Source organism: Protomyctophum bolini, assembly GCF_963924005.1.
Source record: "Protomyctophum bolini genome assembly, chromosome: 9".
Taxonomy (NCBI): domain Eukaryota; kingdom Metazoa; phylum Chordata; class Actinopteri; order Myctophiformes; family Myctophidae; genus Protomyctophum; species Protomyctophum bolini.
Genome location: NC_137870.1, coordinates 6,521,323 through 6,544,853, shown reverse-complemented (window position 1 = coordinate 6,544,853; position 23,531 = coordinate 6,521,323). Strand labels below are relative to the sequence as shown.

Genomic DNA, 23,531 nt, shown 5'->3' with positions numbered 1-23,531 from the left:
AGAAAATGAGGGTCTAACACAGACCAATAACAAAACAACACCGGTTAGTGTTAACAAAACCTGCTGGGCATAGAACGGGTCAGTTCTAGAGTTGGCCAGTAGGTGACAGTGTAGTGCGAGAGCCGGCTGGGAAGGTTTGAAGTAAATAAAAAGAACGAGGATCGAAAAGAGGCACAGAGCCATTTTAAAGGCAGGTGTTGAACTTAAAACTACAAAACGTAAGAGACAAAATAAAAGTTCACACACTGCAGCTCCCTTTTTGGCACATTTATTTTTGGTCCACTCAGGCGGTACCAAAAAATAAATATCTAAAAAGGAGGAGCTACAGTGTGCTACATAAAAATAAACCAAACAAAAAAAAACACTGAGCCGCTGTTAACTAGCGAAACATGTGTTTGTAATAGCTTGTCAGCTAAAACAAAACCATCAACAGACTTTATATAAAAATGTGGTATGTGTGTTTATCTCCGTGCACGACTTGTGGGACCTTTAAATGGATCGTCCTGGATGATGGAGAGAAAAAACAGACGGACAGACACAGGCAGAAAAAGACGGTAAGAGAAAAAATAAAGAACTGCAAAAACAATAGATGTCTGACATCACTGCCACTATCCCCTGGGTACATTGTTTCCAGTGAAAATACCAATAAGGTTTCAATAGCATTGTGGCATATAAGAACTGTGTTCCAAAAATAAACCAACGAGCCTGGCGATTTTACTAATTTATCCAAAGATGGGTTTTTTTTAAATCTACAAAACACAGACGTTATCAAATGTAACTCAATATCATAAATGACAGTCAGAAGCCCCGGCGAGCTGATTTGTTGATTTGCTATATTAAAGGCTGTAACTAACGATTATTATTCTATAAATTATGAATCACTTGAATATGTTTTAATTAATCTATAGTTAATTTAGAACATACATGATGGAAAAATGAAGCAATAATGAAGTACAGAATTATGGTAAATTAAAGTTATCTGAACCCAAACAGACATTACTTAATGCGTTTCCAAGTCAGTCAAAAACATAATACGGAACCAAGGCAAGCATTTGCATTTTGCTTTTCTTGTAAATAGCACATTGTTACGAAATGTTTACAAGATTCACCCCTACCAAAAATTTAAAAAAACGAGACGACCAAACCCAAATAAAGAAAATACCCTCACCTCATCATCATCACTGTCACTATCAAATGCCACTCCTTTAAAGGACTGGCTCTGGCTCTGGCTCCTGGAGGAGAATGAAGACGTAGTGGAGCTCTGGGCCGCTCTAGGAGGAGAAGATCAGAGTGCACGATATTTATCAGCAACTTCGCACGTTCTGCGAAAAGTGTATAGTGTCCATCGGGGGCCACTCGGGCACACAGGACCAGTCAAAGTGTATAGTGTCCACCGGGGGCCACTCGGGCACACAGGACCAGTCAAAGTGTATAGTGTCCATCGGGGGCCACTCGGGCACACAGGACCAGTCAAAGTGTATAGTGTCCATCGGGGGCCACTCGGGCACACAGGACCAAGTCAATTGAGATCTTGCCCAGTCTATCTTCTGAAAGACCTGGGCGAAAAACAACAAGATACATTGGCAGCCCCTCACCCTGCCCTGTGTATGCACTTTTCTGTTGTAGAACCACAGCAAGCCGCCTTTGTTTTAACCCATTCTGACCTGAGATCAGATTCATACGAGGTTTCCATTGGACACACACTGGTCTGATTAACCCATTCTGACCTGAGATCAGATTCTAAAAATGTCAGTCGTTCTTCGATTTTTCAAAAATAGCAGACCTACAAGCTCGTAGCGCGCCACTCGGTGGCGCGCTATGAGCTTGTAGATCTGCTGTTTTTCAATAGCTAAAGCATAACATGATGCTAGCACCAAAATGGGTTCCCGTTCAGAATGGGTTAACAAGTTAACTGGCACCGCGTGGCCATAGAGGGTAGTTAGCTGTGAGCGTCGCAGTCCTGCCCCCTCGTGAGACCCGGAAAAGAAATCCCCGTTCATTTTCCTCATAGACTTTTTAGAAAGTATTTATTTAAAGACGTTTACGCCGCGGACAAAGCCAACTCTTGTCGTGACAAATCATGACAATAAACACAATGTTTTGGGCCAAACAAAGAAAAAAACGGCAGGTTACAACACTTTTTTTGGTTGTTTTTCTTCTTTGTAATTATTTGTTTGGTCCAAAATATTGTGTTTTTTGTCATGATTTGTCGCGACTCGAGTTGGCTTCGTACGACGCTTAAAAGGTCTTTAAATAAAATACGTTTTGAAATGCCTATGGGAAAAATGCATTGGGATTCATTTCCTGGGCCACTCGTTGTTCTGAAAGGGGGAGGGACTGCAACGCTCTATAGGCCTATCTCACAGCCATTCCACGGTCCATAGCCTTACTCATGGACCAGAACTACATCCCTACCTGCTTTCTCTGCACCATTTAAGGCCGTTTCCAAATGTTAAAAAATGTAAAAGACCAATATTATTATGAAGAAAACAAGATGGCAAGACAGCTAAAACAAATAGAATAAAGTTTACCTTCAGAGAAAGCGTTGTTTATGGCTTCTGAATGTACTGTAGGTATTTTAACATGTAATGTCTATGGAGTGACGTCACGTCAACACCATTAGAAGGGCTGTGAGATAGGCCTATTGGTCATATTCAGTCACTTTCGATTCCGTTTTCAGCTAAACCGTTTCATATCGATTAAGTACATAAATTGACAGAGAATTCCGACAAAGGCAGACAGTGGTTGGAAATACTCCGTCAAAGACAGCTAAATTGTCAAATGGCCCCCATTAGCAAGTCGGCAAAACCGGTATCACCTATCAGCTCAGTTGCTGTCCCCCGTCCCCCCTTCAAATTGGCCAAGTCAAAATTATAATCCACGCTACACGCTATGCGTCCATTTTTGACATTTTGTTTTGCGAAACTACGTATGAATCACCCTTCAGAGAGAGGAGTCCAGAAAAAAAGTGAACATACCTCGGAGTGGGTCGGATGGTATTTATTAAGGGGACGTCATCGTCATCAGAGTCATCGATGCTTACCTGGAAACGAATAAAACAATGAGTGAGAAACAAATGGAAGTGCAAAATAAAAAAATTAAAAAAAGGATTGGGTGTCTGTCTGCCTTGTGGGTAAACAACTCACATCGTCACCTACGTAGGACTTCGCTGATCCGGCCCGAGAGGGCCTCTGGGATGAAGCCTGGAATGCTGCGGCGCGAGTAAGATATGAAACAGAGCAGACAATGGGAGGATGGGGAAAGTCAAAAGGATATTGTTGAAAAAATACTAAGATTTCCCAAGGATTTAGAGTTGAAGCCTCTGACTAGCACACGCGTGCAGGCCAGGGTAGGGCTTTAAGCAACTAGTCGACTACTAAATCCACTAGTCGACCTTGTTGGTACTAGTTTTTAGTTTCTTTTTTTTTTCCTAGATTTTTTTCCTCCCGTTTTTGTAGGTCTCAAGATCAGCTAGGTTATAGTTATAGTCACCAATGTACACAGTTTTTAACCCATTTTGTGGCGGGAACCGCTTTTGGTGTAAGCATTATGTTATGCTTTAGCTATTGAAAAATAGCAGATCTACAAGCTCGTAGCGCGCCACCTAGTGGCGCGCTACGAGCTTGTGGGTCTGCTATTTTTGAAAAATCGAAAACCGAAAACTGTCAGGGTGTAGAAGACATTTTTTAGAATCTGATCTAAGGTCAAAATGGTTAAATGTTAAAACTATTGTAAAAATAAAAATAAAAGTTTACTAGTCGACTAGTAAACTAGGCAACTATTCGACTAGTAAAAATCACTAGAAGTGAAAACGCTACTGTACGCTACTACTGTACCTTCCAGGATGTTCCTGCTCTGTGTCGGAGCTGCCGCTGCCTTCCGGCCCCTGCTGGCTGGCTTCGGTTCAGCGGCCGCACCTGGACAGGGCAGGACAGGATGCACACTTAATTCATTAGTGTATATAATTAGTATCATTGGTAACACCTGTGAATGTAGGGAAGCGCTCCGAAGTAGGAAGAGTTATTCTGTGAGAGCATCGCAGTCCCTCCCCCTCTCAGAACAACGAGTGGCCCAGGAAATGGTTCTCCGTTCATTTTCACCATAGGCGATTCCTAAATTATTTATTTAAAGACGGTTACGCCGCGGACAAAGCCAACTCGTATCGTGACAAATCATGACAATGAACACAATGTTTTGGGCCGATAAAATAATTTATAAGAAGAAAAACAACAAAAAAAGTATGGTAACCTGCCGTTTTTTTTCTACTTTCTAATTATTTGTTTGGCCCAAAACATTGTGTTCATTGTCATGATTTGTCACGATACGAGTTGGCTTTGTCCGCGGCGTAACCGTCTTTAAATAAATAATTTAGGAATCGCCTATGGCAGGTGTTCCCAAACTTTTTTTGGACCAGGTACCCCTTTTGGGGTAGATATTTTTCCAGGTACCCCCTCATCCTCGCAACACAGATAACAATATATTTACAACCACAAGCAGTGTTTCCTGCAGGAAAAAGCTTTGGCATGGTGCTGGGCACAGGCCGCAATTTTGATTAATTAATTCATTTGATTAATTAATTAATAAGATTAATACATTAAGATTAATTTGTATTATTGCTCTTGTATTGCTATTGGAGGAGGCACTGTGAGGAGGCACTGGGGAGACACTGGGGAGGCACTCAGGGGCACACTGGGGAGGCACTGGGAAGGCACTCGGGGGGCACACTGGGGAGGCATTGGGGAGGCACTCAGGGGGACACTGGGGAGGCATTGGGGAGGCACTCGGGGGGACACTGTCTAAATGTATACGTCTAAATGTGTACGTCTTCTCTTATGGGGGTCCCTGGCATATCTTTTCAAATGGGGGTCCACGGGCTAAGTAGTGTCAATTTGGGGGTCCTTGACATGAAAAAGTTTGGGAACCACTGCTTTAAACACTTTAGCGCTTTATGAACATGAACAAAATAGATGAGTCCCCCCTGGAACTCCCTCAGGTACCCCTGGGGGTCCCCGGACCCCACTTTGGGAACCACTGGCCTATGGTGAAAATGAATGGAGAACAATTTCCTGGGCCACTCGTTGTTCTGAAAGGGGGAGGGACTGCGACGCTCTATAGCCCATGTGTATCTGTAGTTGTACTATTTCTTTGTATAAATGTTGTGAACGTATTGTGCAGCCTGCCGATGACCCGATCCTTTTTGGCCATGTTACGTAAAAGAGTGTGTTCTCTCAATAACTTGCAATCAACAAAATAATACGTTTCAAAACTTTCTGACCCTTTGTCAGCATTGGGTCTCATAAGGGTAGAAATGTGGTCATTTTGTGAGTACCGGTATGTATGTTTTAGAATGTCCACATCCTACTGTTGAGTGCGCCAATACTTTGTGCAATAACTTACTCGCTGAAATAAAAATAAAAATAAAAAACACAACAATTAGCGACTTCCGAGTAATCATAAAAGAGCGATATAAATTGTATTCGTGTATTATTATGATTATTAACCCATTTTGGGGGCGGGAACCCCTTTTGGTGTTAGCATTATGTTATGCTTTAGCTATTGAAAAATAGCAGATCTACAAGCTCGTAGCGCGCCACCGAGTGGCGCGCTACGAGCTTGTAGGTCTGCTATTTTTGAAAAATCAAAGAACGACTGACATAGAAACATAGCTTTTTCAGAAAACTGTCAGGATGTAGAAGACATTTTTAGAATCTGATCTCAGGCCTAAATGGGTTAAACCTCCGTTTCTGCAACAAATGTCACAGAGGGCGATGGGGCAGCCTGTAGCATATCAAGTCTCAGTCCTTGCTACAGGCGACCCCGGGTTTGAATCCTAACCCAATAGTGCTTTGCTGCATGTCCTTCCCTCTCTTTCTCTACCTACCATTCCTTTCTCTCTATTCACTGTCGCCGTCAAATAAAGCTAGCCTGGAACTCACCTATGATTTTTATGGCATAGCCAAAGGCAGCTGGAGAAACTATGCGCAGCTGCGCGACATGAGACTAATTTACTTAGAGCGACAGAGAGAGAGAGAGAGAGGAGTGTATGTGAGTGTACATGTGTGCGTCAATTTAACAAAGGACGCAGACGATCAGAAATCAGCAGAGAGTGAGCAATGTTTGCACTACTCTATGCCGAATTGAAGTGGACTCTTTTTTTCTCTCCATGGAAATAAAAACGTCTGGGTTTCCGAGGCTAAATAAAGCAGAAAATGCTGAAAAAACTAAAATCTTTAAAATAAATGCCTTGAAGAAGAACACACACACCTCTGCCCCTCCCGCCTCGACTGCCCCTCCCCCCGCGGCTCCCCCTCCCCCGGCCTCGTGTCGTACTGGGAGGGGCGGGGCCAGCACCGCCATCGTCGTCCATGTCGTCCATGTCGATGTCCGCGACGTTGTCCTGATCGATTGATGAAATGCTTTATTAGTCAACAATTGTAAAAACAGTACAGAGTACAGTCAAACAATTCCCCCTATCTTGCCCCCACCCCTTATTCCTAAACTTAGTTTTGCCATTTAAAAAAATTATATATATATATATAGTTCAACTAGCCAATCTACATCGACACGTTGTGAGCTTGTAGATCAGCTGTTTGAACTATTTTAACCCATTTTGGGTGTTAGCATTATGTTATGCTTTAGCTATTGAAAAATAGCAATCTACAAGCTCATACGAGCTTGTGGGTCTGCTATTTTTGAAAAATCGAAGAACGACTGACATAGAAACATGGCTTTTTCAGAAAACTGTCAGGATGTAGGAGACATTTTTAGAATCTGATCTCAGGTCAAAAATAGTAAAAAGAAAAAAAGGCAAATACGTTTAGGGGTAGTAAGGGGTGGCAGTTAGCAGTTTAGGCCAAAAGGAAATCACCAGATAGACTTGCGGCATTTGTTCCTCCTCCCCCCTCTCCAGGCGCACGGCCTTGGCTCTGCTCAAAACCTGAGAGAGAGAGAGAGAGAGAGAGAGAGAGAGAGAGAGAAGAACAGCAAGAATGACCTCAGATAATGATAACATGATCCAAATAGGAGAGCAAGGCTTGTGGACTGTGCGTTAAAATGTGTTCATTAATCACCTCTTTGATCTCTTCCTCTTCCTCTATTGTGTTCTTTTTGGAATCCCTGAAAATTTGGATCTGAATATAAAGACGATTGGCGTTAGTCATTTAGTTAGTCAATGGCTTTCTGCCATTTCCCCTCCCCTCCCCTCCCCTCCCCTCTCCTCTCCCACCTCTGTGTCGATGTCTTGTTGCGAGTCGACTCCTCTGGCCCGAAGGTGGCGCTGCGTCTTCTCCAGCTGGAAGGCGATGAGCTCCTCGATGGCGTCCTTCTCGTCCTTGTCCACGAACTCCTGAATGGCTTTCCCCATGCCCTGTTCCGTGAGCAGGGAGAGCTGCACCTTCTGGAGAGACGTGCACATACACACAGTGGTGGGAACATTAAGAACTGTATGTACCATTTGGAGATACTTCACTGGTTTTCATAACCTGACGAGGACCCCAAATTGATATATATATATATATTTGGCGGTGGACCGCCCATCTGAAAATGTTTCATGCCAGGCAGGGACCCCCAGAAAATTATTACTTTCAAGGTTTTTCAAAACCGTTCAAAAATAGCAGATGTACAATTATATCTGCCGTTTTTAAATAGCCACCCATGGTTTGGTAACACATTTTGCCAACCCCCTGGAACGCCTCGAAGAACGCCTGGTGGTCCCCAGACCCCACTTAGAGAACCAGTATTTGTATTTTTTTAATACTTTTTCTCAGATGCTAATATAGAGGGTATGCGCATTGCGCATGCATAAAGTGACGGGGTTTATAAAACTGATAATTGTATATTAAATATTATACAATTATCGCCGTTTTAACCCATTTAGACCTAAGTTCGATTCTACAAATGTCTTCAAAAGACAGTATTCTTGAAAAACCCATGTTTCTACGTCAGTGGTTCCTCAAACATTTTCATGTCAATGACCCCCAAAAATATATGTAATTGGCCGCCGACCACCCCATCTGAAAATATGTTGTTCCAAAATATGTTGTTCCCCAGAAGCAAAGATATGAGTTAAAAACGTTCACTGAAAGAATATATATTCAAAGATTTGCGGCACATTTTCACGATTTTTCTAAAATAGCAGACCTACAAGCTCGTAGTGGGGCAGTATTTTTTTCCAATAGCTAAAGTATAACATAATGCTTGAAACACCAAAAGGGGTTCCCGCTCAAAATGGGTTAATACAATCAGATGGGACTTTTGGGTTTTGTGAATGGGGCTGTCAATGGAGGGCATTGTAACTGTAGAGGTGAATGGGGCTGTCAATGGAGGGCATTGTAACTCTCTTCATACCTTTTCAGCTGCCTCAAAGTATTGCTGGACCAGGTCCTCCACTCGCATGCCCTCTGCAGACACTGTAGAGACGTTTCTGAACACCTGGCTGTAGTCGACGTCAGACATCTCATCTGCAGTAGTACATATACAATGAGATGCAACGTTAGCCTCCTCTACGGTACAGATCGTAGCTGCCGGGTGGAAACCTTGTAAATGAACTAAGGGTTGCCCAAAAAATAAAACTTACGGGCAGGTGGAGTTTGCTATCAGGTCGCCCACCTGCCCTGGGCAGGTAAATAAATCTTACGGGCAGGTGGAGTTTGCTATCAGGTCGCCCACCTGCCCTGGGCAGGTAAATAAAACTTACGGGCAGGTGGAGTTTGCTATCAGGTCGCCCCGACCGGGCGAGGTATTTGAGGCGACGCAACGGTCTATAAACAGGGGTCATGACCGAAAGAATAAGGCCGCGAAATACAAGCGGCCTGAGAATGAGTTTTCTTCGACAACACGAGATATCCGTCTAAACACGTGGCCAGAGCGCTCTGTCTTCTGGTCTGTGGAATGTAAAATAAGAGCACTGTTTACAGTACCTATGATGTGCCGTTTTCACTGTGCCAAAATACAATTTAGGGACAGTGCGAGCTGCCCTACGCGTAATTTGCGGGCAGCGGCTGACTAGCGGGCATCGTCGTGGTTAAAGGGCACTGATGAAAATAGAACCCTTATGTGTCAAAATCTGCATTGGATGTCCAAAAACTGTTACTTTTCAGGATTCAAATTAAAAAACATCAAAAGTAGCAGATCTACAAGCTCAAAGCTTGTGCCGTGAATACAATTGTGCAAGACCATTGTACGATGGAGAGTACGTTAAAACGGGGAAAGCATCTGTGTCAATTTGATTTTATATGTTGCCTATTCAAAAATATCATGTACGTACAAGCTCACTTCGTGCCGTGCTGTGAGCTTGTACATAATGCTATTTTTGGGCATTTTTGAAAGATCTTGAAAGTTTCAGAACTAACGATTTATTTGTAGAATCAGCCTCAGGTCTAAATGCGTTAAATATGAATTATATATGAATTAAATATGAGTTGCGGTGTCTCGGCAGTTCTGGTTGGCGCTCTGTGGATTTGTCTATGTAGCGTGAATAACAAAGGGCAGACACAAACAGACATGCAAATACAAGGCAAATGCAAAATAAATAATTTTAGACCTTTGACGCCCGCCTGCCTTTTTTCCTTATGTCTGACCAAGGCAACGACATCCTTGGGATTGGCCACGAGGTCGACAAACTTCTGATGGAAACGAGACAGATTGAAGGCCTCGAACCCTCCACTGTAGTCCACCTGGGAAACAAAAGATGATTAAAACCACCCTCCACTGTAGTCCACCTGGGAAACAAAGATGATTAAAACCACCCTCCACTGTAGTCCACCTGGGAAACAAAGATGATTAAAACCACCCTCCACTGTAGTCCACCTGGGAAACAAAGATGATTAAAACCACCCTCCACTGTAGTCCACCTGGGAAACAAAGATGATTAAAACCACCCTCCACTGTAGTCCACCTGGGAAACAAAGATGATTAAAACCACCCTCCACTGTAGTCCACCTGGGAAACAAAGATGATTAAAACCACCCTCCACTGTAGTCCACCTGGGAAACAAAGATGATTAAAACCACCCTCCACTGTAGTCCACCTGGGAAACAAAAATGATTAAAACCACCCTCCACTGTAGTCCACCTGGGAAACAAAGATGATTAAAACCACCCTCCACTGTAGTCCACCTGGGAAACAAAGATGATTAAAACCACCCTCCACTGTAGTCCACCTGGGAAACAAAGATGATTAAAACCACCCTCCAACTGTAGTCCACCTGGGAAACAAAGATGATTAAAACCACCCTCCACTGTAGTCCACCTGGGAAACAAAGATGATTAAAACCACCCTCCACTGTAGTCCACCTGGGAAACAAAGATGATTAAAACCACCCTCCACTGTAGTCCACCTGGGAAACAAAGATGATTAAAACCACCCTCCAACTGTAGTCCACCTGGGAAACAAAGATGATTAAAACCACCCTCCACTGTAGTCCACCTGGGAAACAAAGATGATTAAAACCACCCTCCAACTGTAGTCCACCTGGGAAACAAAGATGATTAAAACCACCCTCCACTGTAGTCCACCTGGGAAACAAAGATGATTAAAACCACCCTCCACTGTAGTCCACCTGGGAAACAAAGATGATTAAAACCAGAGGACGTCTACAGACATTTGTGGCAGTGAAGAGTTGGATTTGAGGAGATCGAGGCAAGAAAGAAAAAATTTAAGCTCGTTCTAGACACACACAGTTGTTCAACATCATTTAATGCAATCAGACTTTTCTGTTTAGATAGTATGTGCTAACAAGGCCAGAAAGTAGTTTTACTCAGATGAGAGCTTACCCCATTTTGGGCGGGGACCCCTTTTGGTGTTTTAAACATTATGTTATAATTTAGCTATTGAAAAATAGCAGATCTACAAGCTCATAGCACGAGCTTGTAGGTCTGCTATTTTAGAAAAAAAAAAAAATTGACGTCAGGCCTAAATGAGTTAAAGTTCAATTAACTTTGCTTTATTGACTGTTAGATGGAGTAAAATAGAAAACATACGCGTAAACAACTTTAGAAATACAGTAACTAACTGCTGCGCATAAAGTTGGACTTTGTTCCACTGTTAAACATATCTGCCCAAAGAGGAACAAAACTATCTGTGCTGGTCATTGTGTTATCCGATATTGACTGAATGAATGAATTAATTAATTAATGTTATTTGTGATGCTGTATACCAGGGGTGCCCACACTTTTTAGACTACTTTCAAAATGACCAGCTCATACAGATCTACCCACCAAAAAGATATATTATCCCATTGCTGAAAGTAGTCACGTATTAGACAAATGCACTTTTTTCCCCTTTTTTGTACCGTTTGTGCAAAACATTTTTGACAACTATTGCATTGTGGGTCTGAGCGGTCCTTTTTGATGTCAATCCAATGAAGTGGATTGACATTGGATTGACACGCGTGCGAATAGAGTAATGCAGCACCCTGGGAGCAGTTTAACCCATTCTGACCTGAGATCAGATTCATACGAGGTTTCCACTGGGGACACACTGGTCTGATGAACCTATTCTGACCTGAGATCAGATTCTAAAAATGTCAGTCGTTCTTCGATTTTTCTAAAATAGCAGACCTACAAGCTCGTAGCGCGCCACTCGGTGGCGCGCTATGAGCTTGTAGATCTGCTATTTTTCAATAGCTAAAGCATAACATGATGTAGACACCAAAACGGGTTCCCGGTCAGAATGGGTTAAGGAAAAATGTCTTCCTCAAAGACACTTTTGACACATACAGTTGACTGGAGGGCCGGGCCGGGATGGTGAACTGGGGACCTTCTGTTTCACAGGCCTCTCCAAGTGTTATCATTTCATTACAATATTATAATATCTTACTCTGAGTCGAATCAGAGGTTTCTCTGGAGTGAGAGGACTTCCGATTCGGTCTCTTTCAGCTTCCTCTAGCATCTCCATCACCTGTGCAAAAAAAATAAAAAAATAAAAAAGAAGAAATGTTGCAAAAATGTTGCTTGAACAGATGGGATGTTTCAACCAAGGAATTTCACTCTTATGCACCAGTACACAAGACATACAGCAAAAACAAACAAACATTCCTTCTGTGTGTGTGTGTGTGTGTGTGTGTGTGTGTGTGTCTGTTTCACCTTGGCGTGGCAGAACTGCTCCACTTTCATCGTGGCCTGGGGACTGTCGGGCGTGAAGATGTCCTGGTGGTCGGCCAACAGCACGTCCTGGAAGTGGAACTGACGCACGGTCTTCAGCGGAATCTTCTGCAGGTTCATCTTACGGCCCTTCACCCTCAGCAGCCCTATGTGTCTGGATCAACACGCAGCACACTGATGTACATGTCCCTGAGCACAGCATAACATGATGCTATAGTATACTGTACATGTCTCTGAGCACAGCATAACATGATGCTATAGTACTGTACATGTCCCTGAGCACAGCATAACATAATGCTATACTAGTCTACTCTGTACTGTCCCTGACCACAACATAACACACCAGTGTTGTTTTTGACAGAAATTTTCTATTGAGTTTTAGTCACAGTCTCTTGAATACTTTATTTAGTTTCACCTGGAATGTTTCAGTGTTAGTCTACTTTTAGTCGACTAAATGTCATAAGAGTTTAGTCGACTAAATCTACAGTTGATTTAGTCGACTAAAATGTGTTTTGGCAGGCGTTGTTGCCGTCGTATTGACTGTTTTTACACTTGCTGAAAATAGCCGATCTACTATTTTCAGCATGCAACCAAGTTAAAAATAACTTATACTGGATCTCTTGTCCACTAGTCGCTTTCTAACATTTTAGTCTAGTTTTTATTTGTTGACGAAATTGTCAGTATATTTAGTAGGGATGTCAAAATCGATTCGATTCTAATTAGAATCGCGATTCCTGTTATGAACGATTCAAAATCGATTCATAATTTCCAAAAAAAATCTGGTTACAGTTGCAGGAGTTTTCACTACATGGTGACGGTGTTTGTGATATGAAATGTAAGCTTACCTAATCACAGTAAACATCATGTCTTCAGTCATTTTCAAGTTACTGTAGTATTAGTCACTTCAGTTGGCTGGAGTAGATTGTGATTACCAAATGTATTGAATCGAGAATCATTTTGAATCTGGAAAAAAATGCTTTTGAATTTATTAAAAAAAAAAACGTTTTTGGATTGAGAATAGACAAAAATAGAGAAAAATCGATTTTTAATCAAACGGTGATCCCAAGAATCGGAATCAAATTGTGGGACACCCAAAGATTCACAGCCCTAATATTTAGTCTCAGTTTTATTTAGTCATCATAGCTTAGTTTTTCATTTAGTTTCCATTTAGTTTATCAGTGGAAAAAGGTAGTCGACGGAAATTTCTCGTCTTAGTTTTAGTCGACGAATACAACACTGCAACACACTGCTATACTAGCCTGTACTGTCCCTGAACACAGCATAATATACTGTCTGTTGTACATGTCTTGAACGAGTACACAGTACAATAAATCGTGTTGACTGATGATCCATACGTAATCGATAAGAGGAATCACAACAAAATAATTGATAGTTGCAGCATTGCAACACCACATCCACACAACACACTGCTACAAATGTCCCAGACCAGAACAGACACAATATTGACACTCTTAAAGGAACACTTTTGCCCATTTTCAGCTATAGAGGGTATATGCACATGAGATCATCATCATGCCCAGAAGTTATAGCCTGGTTAATAAACCAGACCGAATCAGCCGTTGGCAAAAAGGAAATTGCCTGCCGGCGGATTACGGTCTGGAGAGGCTCAATTGTACGCCCATTTCCTACACCAGAGAAATGGGGCGGCCAATCGGGACACGGTATGCAATATGGGCGGGCTTTGGTACAGTGACTCTGACCAATTGCGTCAAAGAGAAAATGTTTCAACCCGCAGCCCTGGAAATGAAATCCAAGCTGAGCCTCCCCAGACTAATATCCCGCGGTCCGTGCGATATTAGTCTGGTTTATTAACCAGGCTACAGAAGTTATGCAGGAACGCCTACTGAGCGGCAGAACTACCGGTACTTTCTGGCCTTGACAGCCCACACATCCAAAAAGAAAAGTCCTATCTGACTGCATTAGACGACTCACTTTGCCAATCACTTTATGCATGTGCATACCCTCTATTCATTGCCGAAGTTGTCTGTATATATAGTATTTTACTGCCACTCAGTGACGTGTCAGAAGAACTACAGGCAGAGCTTCAACTGTACAGTATGTAGATGAGGACCGCTGACCAGAAATGAAGGAATAACCCGTTACCTGACCACCTAATACAATTGATATTTACGGTACGGTCAACCAAAGATAATCTATAACAAAGATCATGCAGATTTACAAGCTGCGACAATGTTATGGAATGGTATGCACTTCCCTAACGTCTCCTAAATGGGAGCAGTCGCCAATAGCCAACTCGCCTATCGACCCTTATCTTCCCCTGAAGATATACAGTATGTGGCTTGTGAAGAATGACTCCAATGTTTACCGTCTAAAGCTCCGTTCAGACCGAAGAAGCTGCTTTAAAAAGCAGAAGCAGAAATCTAAAAGACGCAGCTTTTTTTTGAGAAAGTGGGCGTGTACAAGGTACCTGTCACTCAAGCTGCCTGGACTGGCTGTCTGGCTTTGAGACGAGAGACGGGCAGTTTGAGCAGATGCGCATTTGAAAGTCTAAAATGTAAAATAGCGACTGTAGAGGAGAAATAATGATATATTTAGTTACATCATAACCTATTCATGGATGAATAAATAATATAATCTTGGTAAACTTGTTTGTAAATAACCGAACGGACCGGATCTCAATCCTCCCCGTCTTCAGCGCTCATGTCTCCCCCCCCACTCCGCTCTCCTCTCCCCCCTAGGCCACGAGCGAAACCCTCCTGGCATTCTTTTAAATGGCGGCTCTGTATGTAATGTTAATGTTGATTTAGAAAGAGCATACCGTAGAAATACAATTGTATATATCCAGCACGTCGTAAAAGCAATTAAAACAGCTTATGTTTACGTGTGATTTCCGGACATTCAGTCCGTCACTGACCCTCCTCGGCTGGACACACACACACACACACACACACACACACAGAGGCTCGCAAGTGATCCCCGTGGGCCGTGTCGGCTCCCCGGTGCTCAATATCACACACACGCACACGCACACACACACACACACACACACACACACACACACACACACACACACACACACACACACACACACACACACACACACACACACACACACACACACACACACACACACGGGGATTGTGTTCTATCTATCTTAAATATAGGCTATCTACTGTCTTTCAACTTTTGCTATGAGGTTCATCGATAGCCGATAGGGCGATAGGCCTACATACATGAACGCAATAAACCAATTGAACCTATAGGTCCCCGAGCGAAAGTGGACCGACTTCTGGACCCTGTGGCCCGGCCCGCGGAGGACCCCCTAAGTTGAGACTGGGTGTCGAGGAGCGTACACCAGTGGTCAACACCCTGTGCTCAGGGCGAGGTCCCGCGACAAGGGCAATTAATTTTAGTGCGAGGAAACGTCCAGCAAATCGTCTCCGAGCACAGCTCTCCTCGGCGTTCCAGTACTAGGGAGTCGGGACTACTGCACTACGTACTGTGTGTGTGTGTGTGTGTGTGTGTGTGTGTGTGTGTGTGTGTGTGGGGGGGGGGTAAATAGAGGGGGTACATACAACTGATATAAAGGCTATTAATTATTTATTTTAAAGGTATTGATTGACGGCGCAAAAGCTTCAACATACTACCGAGACACACGAGGATCGGCACAGAAACGCGCTGAGAGCGGGCTGCTTCTCCCCTCTTCTCGGGGAAGGTTTTGGCGAAAACTCCGACACAACTATATTGTTTAGTAGTTGTTTGTCTATCTATCTATATCTGCTAATTTATCAACCGTGTGTGTGTGTGCACTGTTTAGTCCATCAGCGTCAGCGACGGATAGCGTTCTGGAGAGTTCAGTTCAGTAGTCCATCCATAGCTTCGATGAGAACCGGAGGGGGGGGGTGAATGCACGATGACTTGTCCCCAGAAACGTGACACTCGCGACGGCACACGGAACACAACCTGTTTTCACCGCTTCGACAACTTGTTTCTCATATAAACTTTAATTTCTATCACAAAATATGCTATGGTCTTGCCAAATATCCATTCATATTTCATATACAGCCCATATTTAAAAAGTTTATTTTTTAATGCGGACAATTGGCTCGGACAGCTTTTCCAATGCTTTTTGGTTTCGTAAAATGAGCTCAACTCCGCCTCCTCAAACCACGCTGTGCTCTGATTGGCTACACGCAGATTTTTAAAGCTCCAGCTTTTAAAAGCTGCTTTAAAGTTAAGGTTCGGTGAGAAAAAAAAAAAGCAAAAACAAAAAAAAGCAATTCTTCCAGCTTTTAAACGCAGAAGCTGTTCTGCATAGAGATAACATGGGACGAAGAAGCAGAAGCTAGCTTCTGCTTCTTCGGTCTGAATGGGGCTTAAGACTCTTGTGTGACTATGAGGTGAAAGAATGGGTCATAAACCTTGTGGACCTGCCACTGGGGGTGGGGTAGTGGTGAAACCCATGTGACACAGATACAGGGAATTGCACTTAAGCGCAGTCTTGGCTCGGGTTCCAATTTCTTTCCCCCTGCCGGACTTTGCCCCGTAGATGTGCTTTGCACCTACACGTTGTACGTACACCATGTCCCACTGTGCTGTTAACGAGAACATCTTGTGAATAGCTACTCCCCACTGTGCCAGAACGTGATTTGATTAATTAGCATTGGCACATTTTTTATTTATTTTTACTCACATGGTAGTAGAACAGTCTAAATGCAAATCTGATGTGCACGTGCACGCTTATTACTCAAAATGAGACAAAATCCGGTGTTTGAAAGGGTTCCTATTCCTTATCTCTCCCCAAGAACCCACATTGGCCATAACCATTTTGGAGAACTAAATTGGCTCCCCACTGAAGGTAGAAATGAATACTACAACTGAGACTCAATTATGGTCTTAATAAAACGATGCCCAAAACATTTCAAAAGGTTACTTCCAGTATGCTAGTGAGTGTCACAGCTTGAACACAGGGGCTACAAGTGTAGCTTATCTCAAAACCACCACCACCACACCTAAAACAATAAGGTAGGTAGTGTGTGTGTGTGTGTGTGTGTGTGTGTGTGCGTGTGTGTGTGTGTGTGTGTGTGTGTGTGTGTGTGCGTGTACTTCTTGGCGGCCTCTCCAGGGGAGAGGGACGTGGCCACGGAGCTGCCGGGCTGCGTGACGTAGAAGAGCTTCTGTTCGTTCCGCGTGGGGTTGATCAGACACTCGTGTTCATGCCCCCACACCACCAGGTCCAGGAAGTCATCCAGAAACTGCTCCGGGATGTAGTTTGTGGGACCGTGTTTAGCTCTGCAACAAGACACACACAAAATGTCAAAACGTAAGATTTAAAAAATAAATAAAAATACTTTTTTTTTAATACTAAATCCTTAATCCATACTCAACTCAAGTGCTTGAAGATAATGTTGATGCCAACAGCATATTGATATTTACTTTTCATTAGTTTGTATTTACAGGCTTATTTTTTTACAGGGACAGACAGAGGCGGAGCACTTTAAGTGTCATTACAGTAAACGTGCCAGTAACAGCAAACTGGCTAGTTCTTGAAGAAGACAAATACTTCTGACCCACTAGTAGTACACACGCATGCGTGTGCGCGAGAACATAGAGTATAAAGAAGGATAGAGACCGAACTGGAGCGTTAGCCCCGCTATTAATTTCAGTGGAAGTTGCTCAGTGGCGGAAGACTTCCGGAAGTATAATTATAACTCAATGGCTCGAGCGAGCGGAAGTTTAGCCTAGCCTAGGCCCCGGACCTCAATTTTGAGGTCCGGGCTTTTCACGTGATGTCATGAACGTCCGTCCCTCCGTCCACTTCCATTAAGTGATGCAATTCCACACTTCACCAGTAGGTAGTGGCATCTTCAACACTGGATAGCCTTACTGGGGGCTTGGCGCACACACACACACACACCTGTTCTGGTGGATGGTGAAGAGATTAAACCATTGGTCCTGGTCTTCTTTGGGTCGAAGCATCGTCACCTGGTTGTTGACAAACATTCTATAGAGGCGCTCATCAGGGATGGAGCCTAACCACAAATGTCACACACATGCACACACACACACACACACACACACACACACACACACACACACACACACACACACACACACACACACTTTAGTAGTCCAAAGTCATGCTTCAGGATTATTTAGCACCTCAACCCTCCGCTCTCCTCCAGACACTTACCGATCCCATATAAGGCCAGCTTGGTGCTGCCTTTCTGCATGAGGATGGGACTGATCTCTATCTTCTCCACTGAAGTGTTGCGTCCAAAGTGGTTGAGGAGGCCGCAGGAGCTGAGCACATCCAACGCACACAGCCCCTCAGACTGGAAGAAAAGAGAGACAAGAGCTGAGCACATCCAACGCACACAGCCCCTCAGACTGGAAGAAAAGAGAGACAAGAGCTGAGCACATCCAACGCACACAGCCCCTCAGACTGGAAGAAAACGGAAAACACGCAAAGACCATTACACAACATAAGCATACAGCACCCCTGGTGGTCCAGGGACCACCAGGGGTCCAAACAGACCCTTACACGTCTGTTAAAAAGTCTACTCTGACAGTGTACAATGGGCCCTGTAATGTACACTCTCAAGAGGTAAATTATCACTGAGGACTTTACAGTGTAGATTGGAGTCCCAGGGACACAGATTTGTGTCAACTGGTGTCCCATTGTGTCTCCTGTGTCCCAATGCTTATATATATATATTGAAATTGTATTTAATTTAGAGAATAGCCCCTTGAGATGCATCATCTCGTTTTAGAGGGGGTCCTCGGGCACAACACAATGAATACAGTACATAGACAAAACAATGCATCAAACACAACAATACACTTACAACATCAAGAAAACATAGAGGCTCTCTAGTCCACTCAAAACACTACATCCAGACCAGAAACAAATGCACTGAAACAACCTTACAAAATACTAATAATAGTGATAAAAATAATGATAATAAAACAAAACTAAAAAGATAAAAAGAATAATCAAGCATTAAAGTACACACCTCTCCCCAACCAGTACATCAATAAACAAATAAAGTACAAATGGGTTTCAGGTATGCAAGCAAAGAAGCCTTGAAACAGTTAAATGATGTAATTGATCTCAAAGAGACAGACAACTTGTTCCAATCAGATGGGCGTCCTTGAAATTCAAACAGTTGAGTATCACTGCTTATACACTATATTCAGGAAATGCACATCCAACAGAACACACAGTCTAACCCCAGAAACTCACCCCAGATGGGTCGTCATGGTTACCATGGACACTGAACACTGGGATGGAGATGTTGAGGTTTTCATCCTGATAGTTGACCCAGGGGAACCTACACATTCAACAAAAACACTGTTGGCTAATGCATATGGACATTGGGCGTTCAAGAAAGAGCTAAAAGTTGTTTAACAGCAGTGTTAATTTTTTTTGTCCGATTTTAACCATCTGAAATTCTTTACGTTTAATCTACTTTTAGTTGACTAAATATAGGATTTTAGAAGACTAAATCTACAGTTGATTTTATTCAAAAGTATTGTTGGCAGGATGAGGCCTTGATGGCATTGTAATGTCTAATTCAAAGACTAGCTACCGAGAATAGTCGATCTACAAGCTCACAATGCGTTGTGGACCGGCACCGCACACAACCAAGCATGAAATGACTTTGGTTTACTTGACTTAGTTCTACTGGATCTCTTCTCCTCCACCAGTCCTTCCCTAACATTAAACGTTAGGGAAGGAGAGAAACTAGACTAAAATGTTTCCATTTGTTGGTGAAATTGTCAGTATATTTAGTTTTAGTCATCATAGCTTAACCCATTTTGGGCGGGAACCCCTTTTGGTGTTAGCATTATGTTATGCTTTAGCTATTGAAAAATAGCAGATCTACAAGCTCACGAGCGCTACGAGCTTGTAGGTCAGCTATTTTATAAAAAATCGACTGACGGAAACATAGCTTTTTCAGAAAACTGTCAGGATGTAGAAAACATTTAAAAAATCTGATCTCAGGTCAAAATGGGTAAAAAAAGGTAATTGACGAATATTTTTCACAGTTTTAGTCAACGAAATTAGCACCGTTTCAACAGGGATAATAATAAGGGCATACATGCTGCACACACACACAAGAGGAAGCAGGACTAACTTGCTGGTCTGGAAGTTGACAGCCTGGTCACTGATGATCTCAAAGAGGATGGGAGACTCTCCCATGCAGTACTGCCGGAACGCACCGATGCACGTGTTGAGACATTTCCGGGACGGCTTGTTCTCGTGGAAGAGATCTCCTCCCAGCAGGATGAAATCCACCTGCAGACCAAGGTTATAATAGTTAACTAAAACTAACTAAAAAACGAAAACTAGAATAAAAAAAACATTTTAGTTAACTGAAACTAATAAAAAATAAAAAACAAATTAAAAAACGATAACTAAACTGAAACTGTATTGTGTCCTCAAAACTAACTAAAACCAACTGGAAATATAGACAAAATACCCTTAGTTTTAGTTTTTATCAATATTTATATGCCTTTCGGATATTTATAATATAATCCTTTTAAATTCATTCGATTAATTTCTCCAACAAGTTTTACGGCAGTTTTCAGAACTGTACGGCAGCATGAAGCCACGCTAATAAACCAAAGTACGGAAAAAACTAAAACTAAACTAAAACTAAGCATTTTCACCAAAATAAAAACTAGCAAACCCGCTCTAAAAACGATCTAAACTATCTAGTTAGTTTGGTTGCCCTTTTAGGGCAACCACACTAACTAACTGAAATTGAAAGAAATAATGTCAAAACTAACTAAAACTAAACTATAATGAAAAAAACTAAACTATTATAACCTTGCTTCAGACAAGAGAGGCACAGCACCTTGTTTGTTAGAGGTAAAGCTTCTGAAGCTCCCGAAAGAATCATTTATTATTTCCGCATAGAAGTATATACCTGGTTTGTTTTGGCACACTGTAGGATCTCGTCGAAACTGGCGAAACTGTCGTTTCCACGGATAGCATCCTTCTCCAGGTAACCGAGATGAATGTCTGTGGCGATCAGGATCTTGAAGGTATCCTCATCATCTCTATAAAAATAAACAAAAACGTTTAACCAATCGCCAATCGGGCTATTTTTACTAGATTAAATGGATCTGATGGCAAATCAAACATAAGTGACAGTAATTCAAATGTCACATTTCATTGGAGATAATCGAAAGTTGTAAATAGTAGTAAGTAGTGATACACTGAATATTCGGCCGCAGAAAATATTCAGCAGAAAATGGCCTATTTGGTTTCGGCCCGAATAGACAGAAAATATATCACCGAATAGTGTATATGCAATTAATGCATTCAAAAGAGCCGAATAAATGTTTTATGGACCCATAATAGTGATTATTATTTAAGTTAAGTTTTGCCATAACCATTTATTTTGCTATAAATCAGATAGCCATGATGGCAATGGTAGGAAAAAAGATATATAATATTAATCATATTCGGAATACGGTTTTCCGCCAACTGTTTCCTACATTCGGTTTGGGCCAAGAATGTCCCTTTCGGTGCATCCCTAGTAGTAACCAACCCTTTTTAGGCGGGAACCCCTTTTGGTGTTAGCATTACGTTATGCTTTAGCTATTTTAGAAAAATCGAAGAACGACTGACATAGAAACATAGCTTTTTCAGAAAACTGTCATTTTCAAACAGACATTTTTAGAATCTGATCTCAGGTCAGAATGGGTTAAGCCTTGCAGAGCCATGGGCTCTCTGTCTCTATCTATGGTTCCTGTAGCCTGAGTCAGTTTGGTGTACAGTACAAGGACCCCCTGGACATAAATGGTGCATGTACCTAGTATATCCCATTCTGACCTGAGATCAGATTCATACGAGGTTTCCACTGGACACACACTGGTCTGATTAACCCATTCTGACCTGAGATCAGATTCTAAAAAAATGTCAGTCGTTCTTCGATTTAAAAAAAATAGCAGACCTACAAGCTCGTAGCGCGCCACTCGGTGGCGCGCTATGAGCTTGTAGATCTGCTGTTTTTCAATAGCTAAAGCACGACATGATGCTAACACCAATATGGGTTCCCGTTCAGAATGGGATATAGCACTTTTATCCAAAGAGCTTTACATAGATTGTGCATTAGTCACACACGCACATTCATACACCTATGGTGGAGGAAACCATGCAAGGCACCAACCTGCACACCAGGAGCAATTAGGGGTTCAGAGTCTTGCTCAAGGACACTTTGACACTAACTCTAGGGGAACAATTCGAAACTGGCCCCCATAAAGTCTGAATCCCCTCCCCCACCCCCTTTTTCCCCCTCATTGTATATGTTTATTTTCCCTTTTTACCTCCTTTATGATGAATTCCTGTTCTGTTCTTTGACTATAATAGAAGTGTCTATTTGTACTTCTCTAAATGTTTTGATGAATTGAACATGGTGGACCCTCTTACAAGTGTAATGCTTAATTGGGTCGTCCACTCACAGTTAACAGTCTTTGTATTGAGTTTGTGCTTGAAGTGTACTGTAATTCTGCAAACTGTTAATAAATATTTCAATCAATCAACCCGGCCACTTTACCCCTGAACCGAGTCTTTGGTATGGCCGAGACTGCATGGTGGGTCGGGTATCGAACCCCGACCTTCCAGTCTCAGGACGGACACTCTAACCACCACAAGGCCGCTGAGCTGGGTCGAAAGGTGTATGCTCATATAATGTTGACAGTTTGTTTGTACCTTTCTTATTTATGTATCCATAATGTATTCATACTAAACAGTCTAATTGTATCCCTCTCCAACTGATCTGAGCTTGCTGCTCGATCAACTACTAAGGTCCATCTAACGATAAGACTTTAATTCAAATAAATCAAGTCAAACTCACAAGGCTGAGGACATGTTGAATGGGACGGACTGACAGACAGCTGGATACTGGATGTCTCCTGCAAAGATTAGTGTACTGTAAATCTAAATAATGAAATAAAGTCACACCAAGACACCATGTACATCATGCCTGGTTGTGTAAACATAACAAGAAGTACAGTAAAGGTGAAAACACAGGTGGGCGTGGGTCTCACTCTCAAACCATTTACAGTTTTACACAATAGTGACCCATGCACAACAGAGCGAGCTCTGCACGTTAGCTTGCTGTTAGGCTAAAAACAAGCATGCACGTTAGAAAGCCTACTACCGTACGACATCTAAAAGTATTAGCTACATTAACATGTTATCTTCATTCAGCTCATAGGAAAACACATGCATTTGCATCATTGTTGGAGCTTGTTATGGATAATAATAACGTCAGAGAGAAAGCATTAGTTTTACCCACGTTTGCCTCGACAGAGCGTCCGTCGCCCCTCCCACAGTGAAAGTTCCCCCGCGCGACTCGCGAGTCTCTCTGCAAACAGTATGCCCGCCCCCTGCAGCAGGGGACATGGGTGTTGTAGTTTTATCGGAGGAGG

At 42.6% G+C, this 23,531-nt stretch overlaps 1 protein-coding gene across 3 annotated transcripts; it reads right to left on the bottom strand.

Moving 5' to 3' along the window:
* Positions 1 to 23,421, bottom strand: mre11a (MRE11 homolog A, double strand break repair nuclease). Of its 3 annotated transcripts, none has more exons than XM_080771448.1 (21): positions 23,399 to 23,421; positions 22,955 to 23,012; positions 21,020 to 21,152; positions 20,225 to 20,385; positions 19,330 to 19,417; positions 18,277 to 18,418; positions 18,001 to 18,115; positions 17,190 to 17,375; positions 12,084 to 12,255; positions 11,818 to 11,898; positions 9,542 to 9,674; positions 8,347 to 8,459; positions 7,226 to 7,396; positions 7,071 to 7,130; positions 6,869 to 6,937; positions 6,265 to 6,397; positions 3,837 to 3,917; positions 3,147 to 3,211; positions 2,979 to 3,043; positions 1,169 to 1,271; positions 1 to 503 (listed from the first exon to the last, which is right to left on the bottom strand). In XM_080771448.1, exons 2-21 carry the CDS (start codon positions 22,966 to 22,968, stop codon positions 462 to 464), a joined length of 2,127 nt encoding a protein of 708 aa, XP_080627574.1. In that variant the 5' UTR covers positions 22,969 to 23,012; positions 23,399 to 23,421; the 3' UTR covers positions 1 to 461. The 3 variants fall into 3 exon arrangements, with proteins under 3 accessions (XP_080627574.1, XP_080627575.1, XP_080627576.1); XM_080771449.1 differs by having other exon boundaries at positions 23,395 to 23,420; XM_080771450.1 differs by lacking the exon at positions 7,071 to 7,130.
* Positions 23,422 to 23,531: the final 110 nt, after the last annotated feature.

Coding starts and splice junctions, on each gene's coding strand:
- mre11a (XM_080771448.1), bottom strand. Junction 7,131..7,225: donor AACAAGACATCGACACAGAG/GTGGGAGAGGAG, acceptor CTTTATATTCAG/ATCCAAATTTTCAGGGATTC. Junction 3,918..6,264: donor TCGAGGCGGGAGGGGCAGAG/GTGTGTGTGTTC, acceptor TGCCCTGTCCAG/GTGCGGCCGCTGAACCGAAG.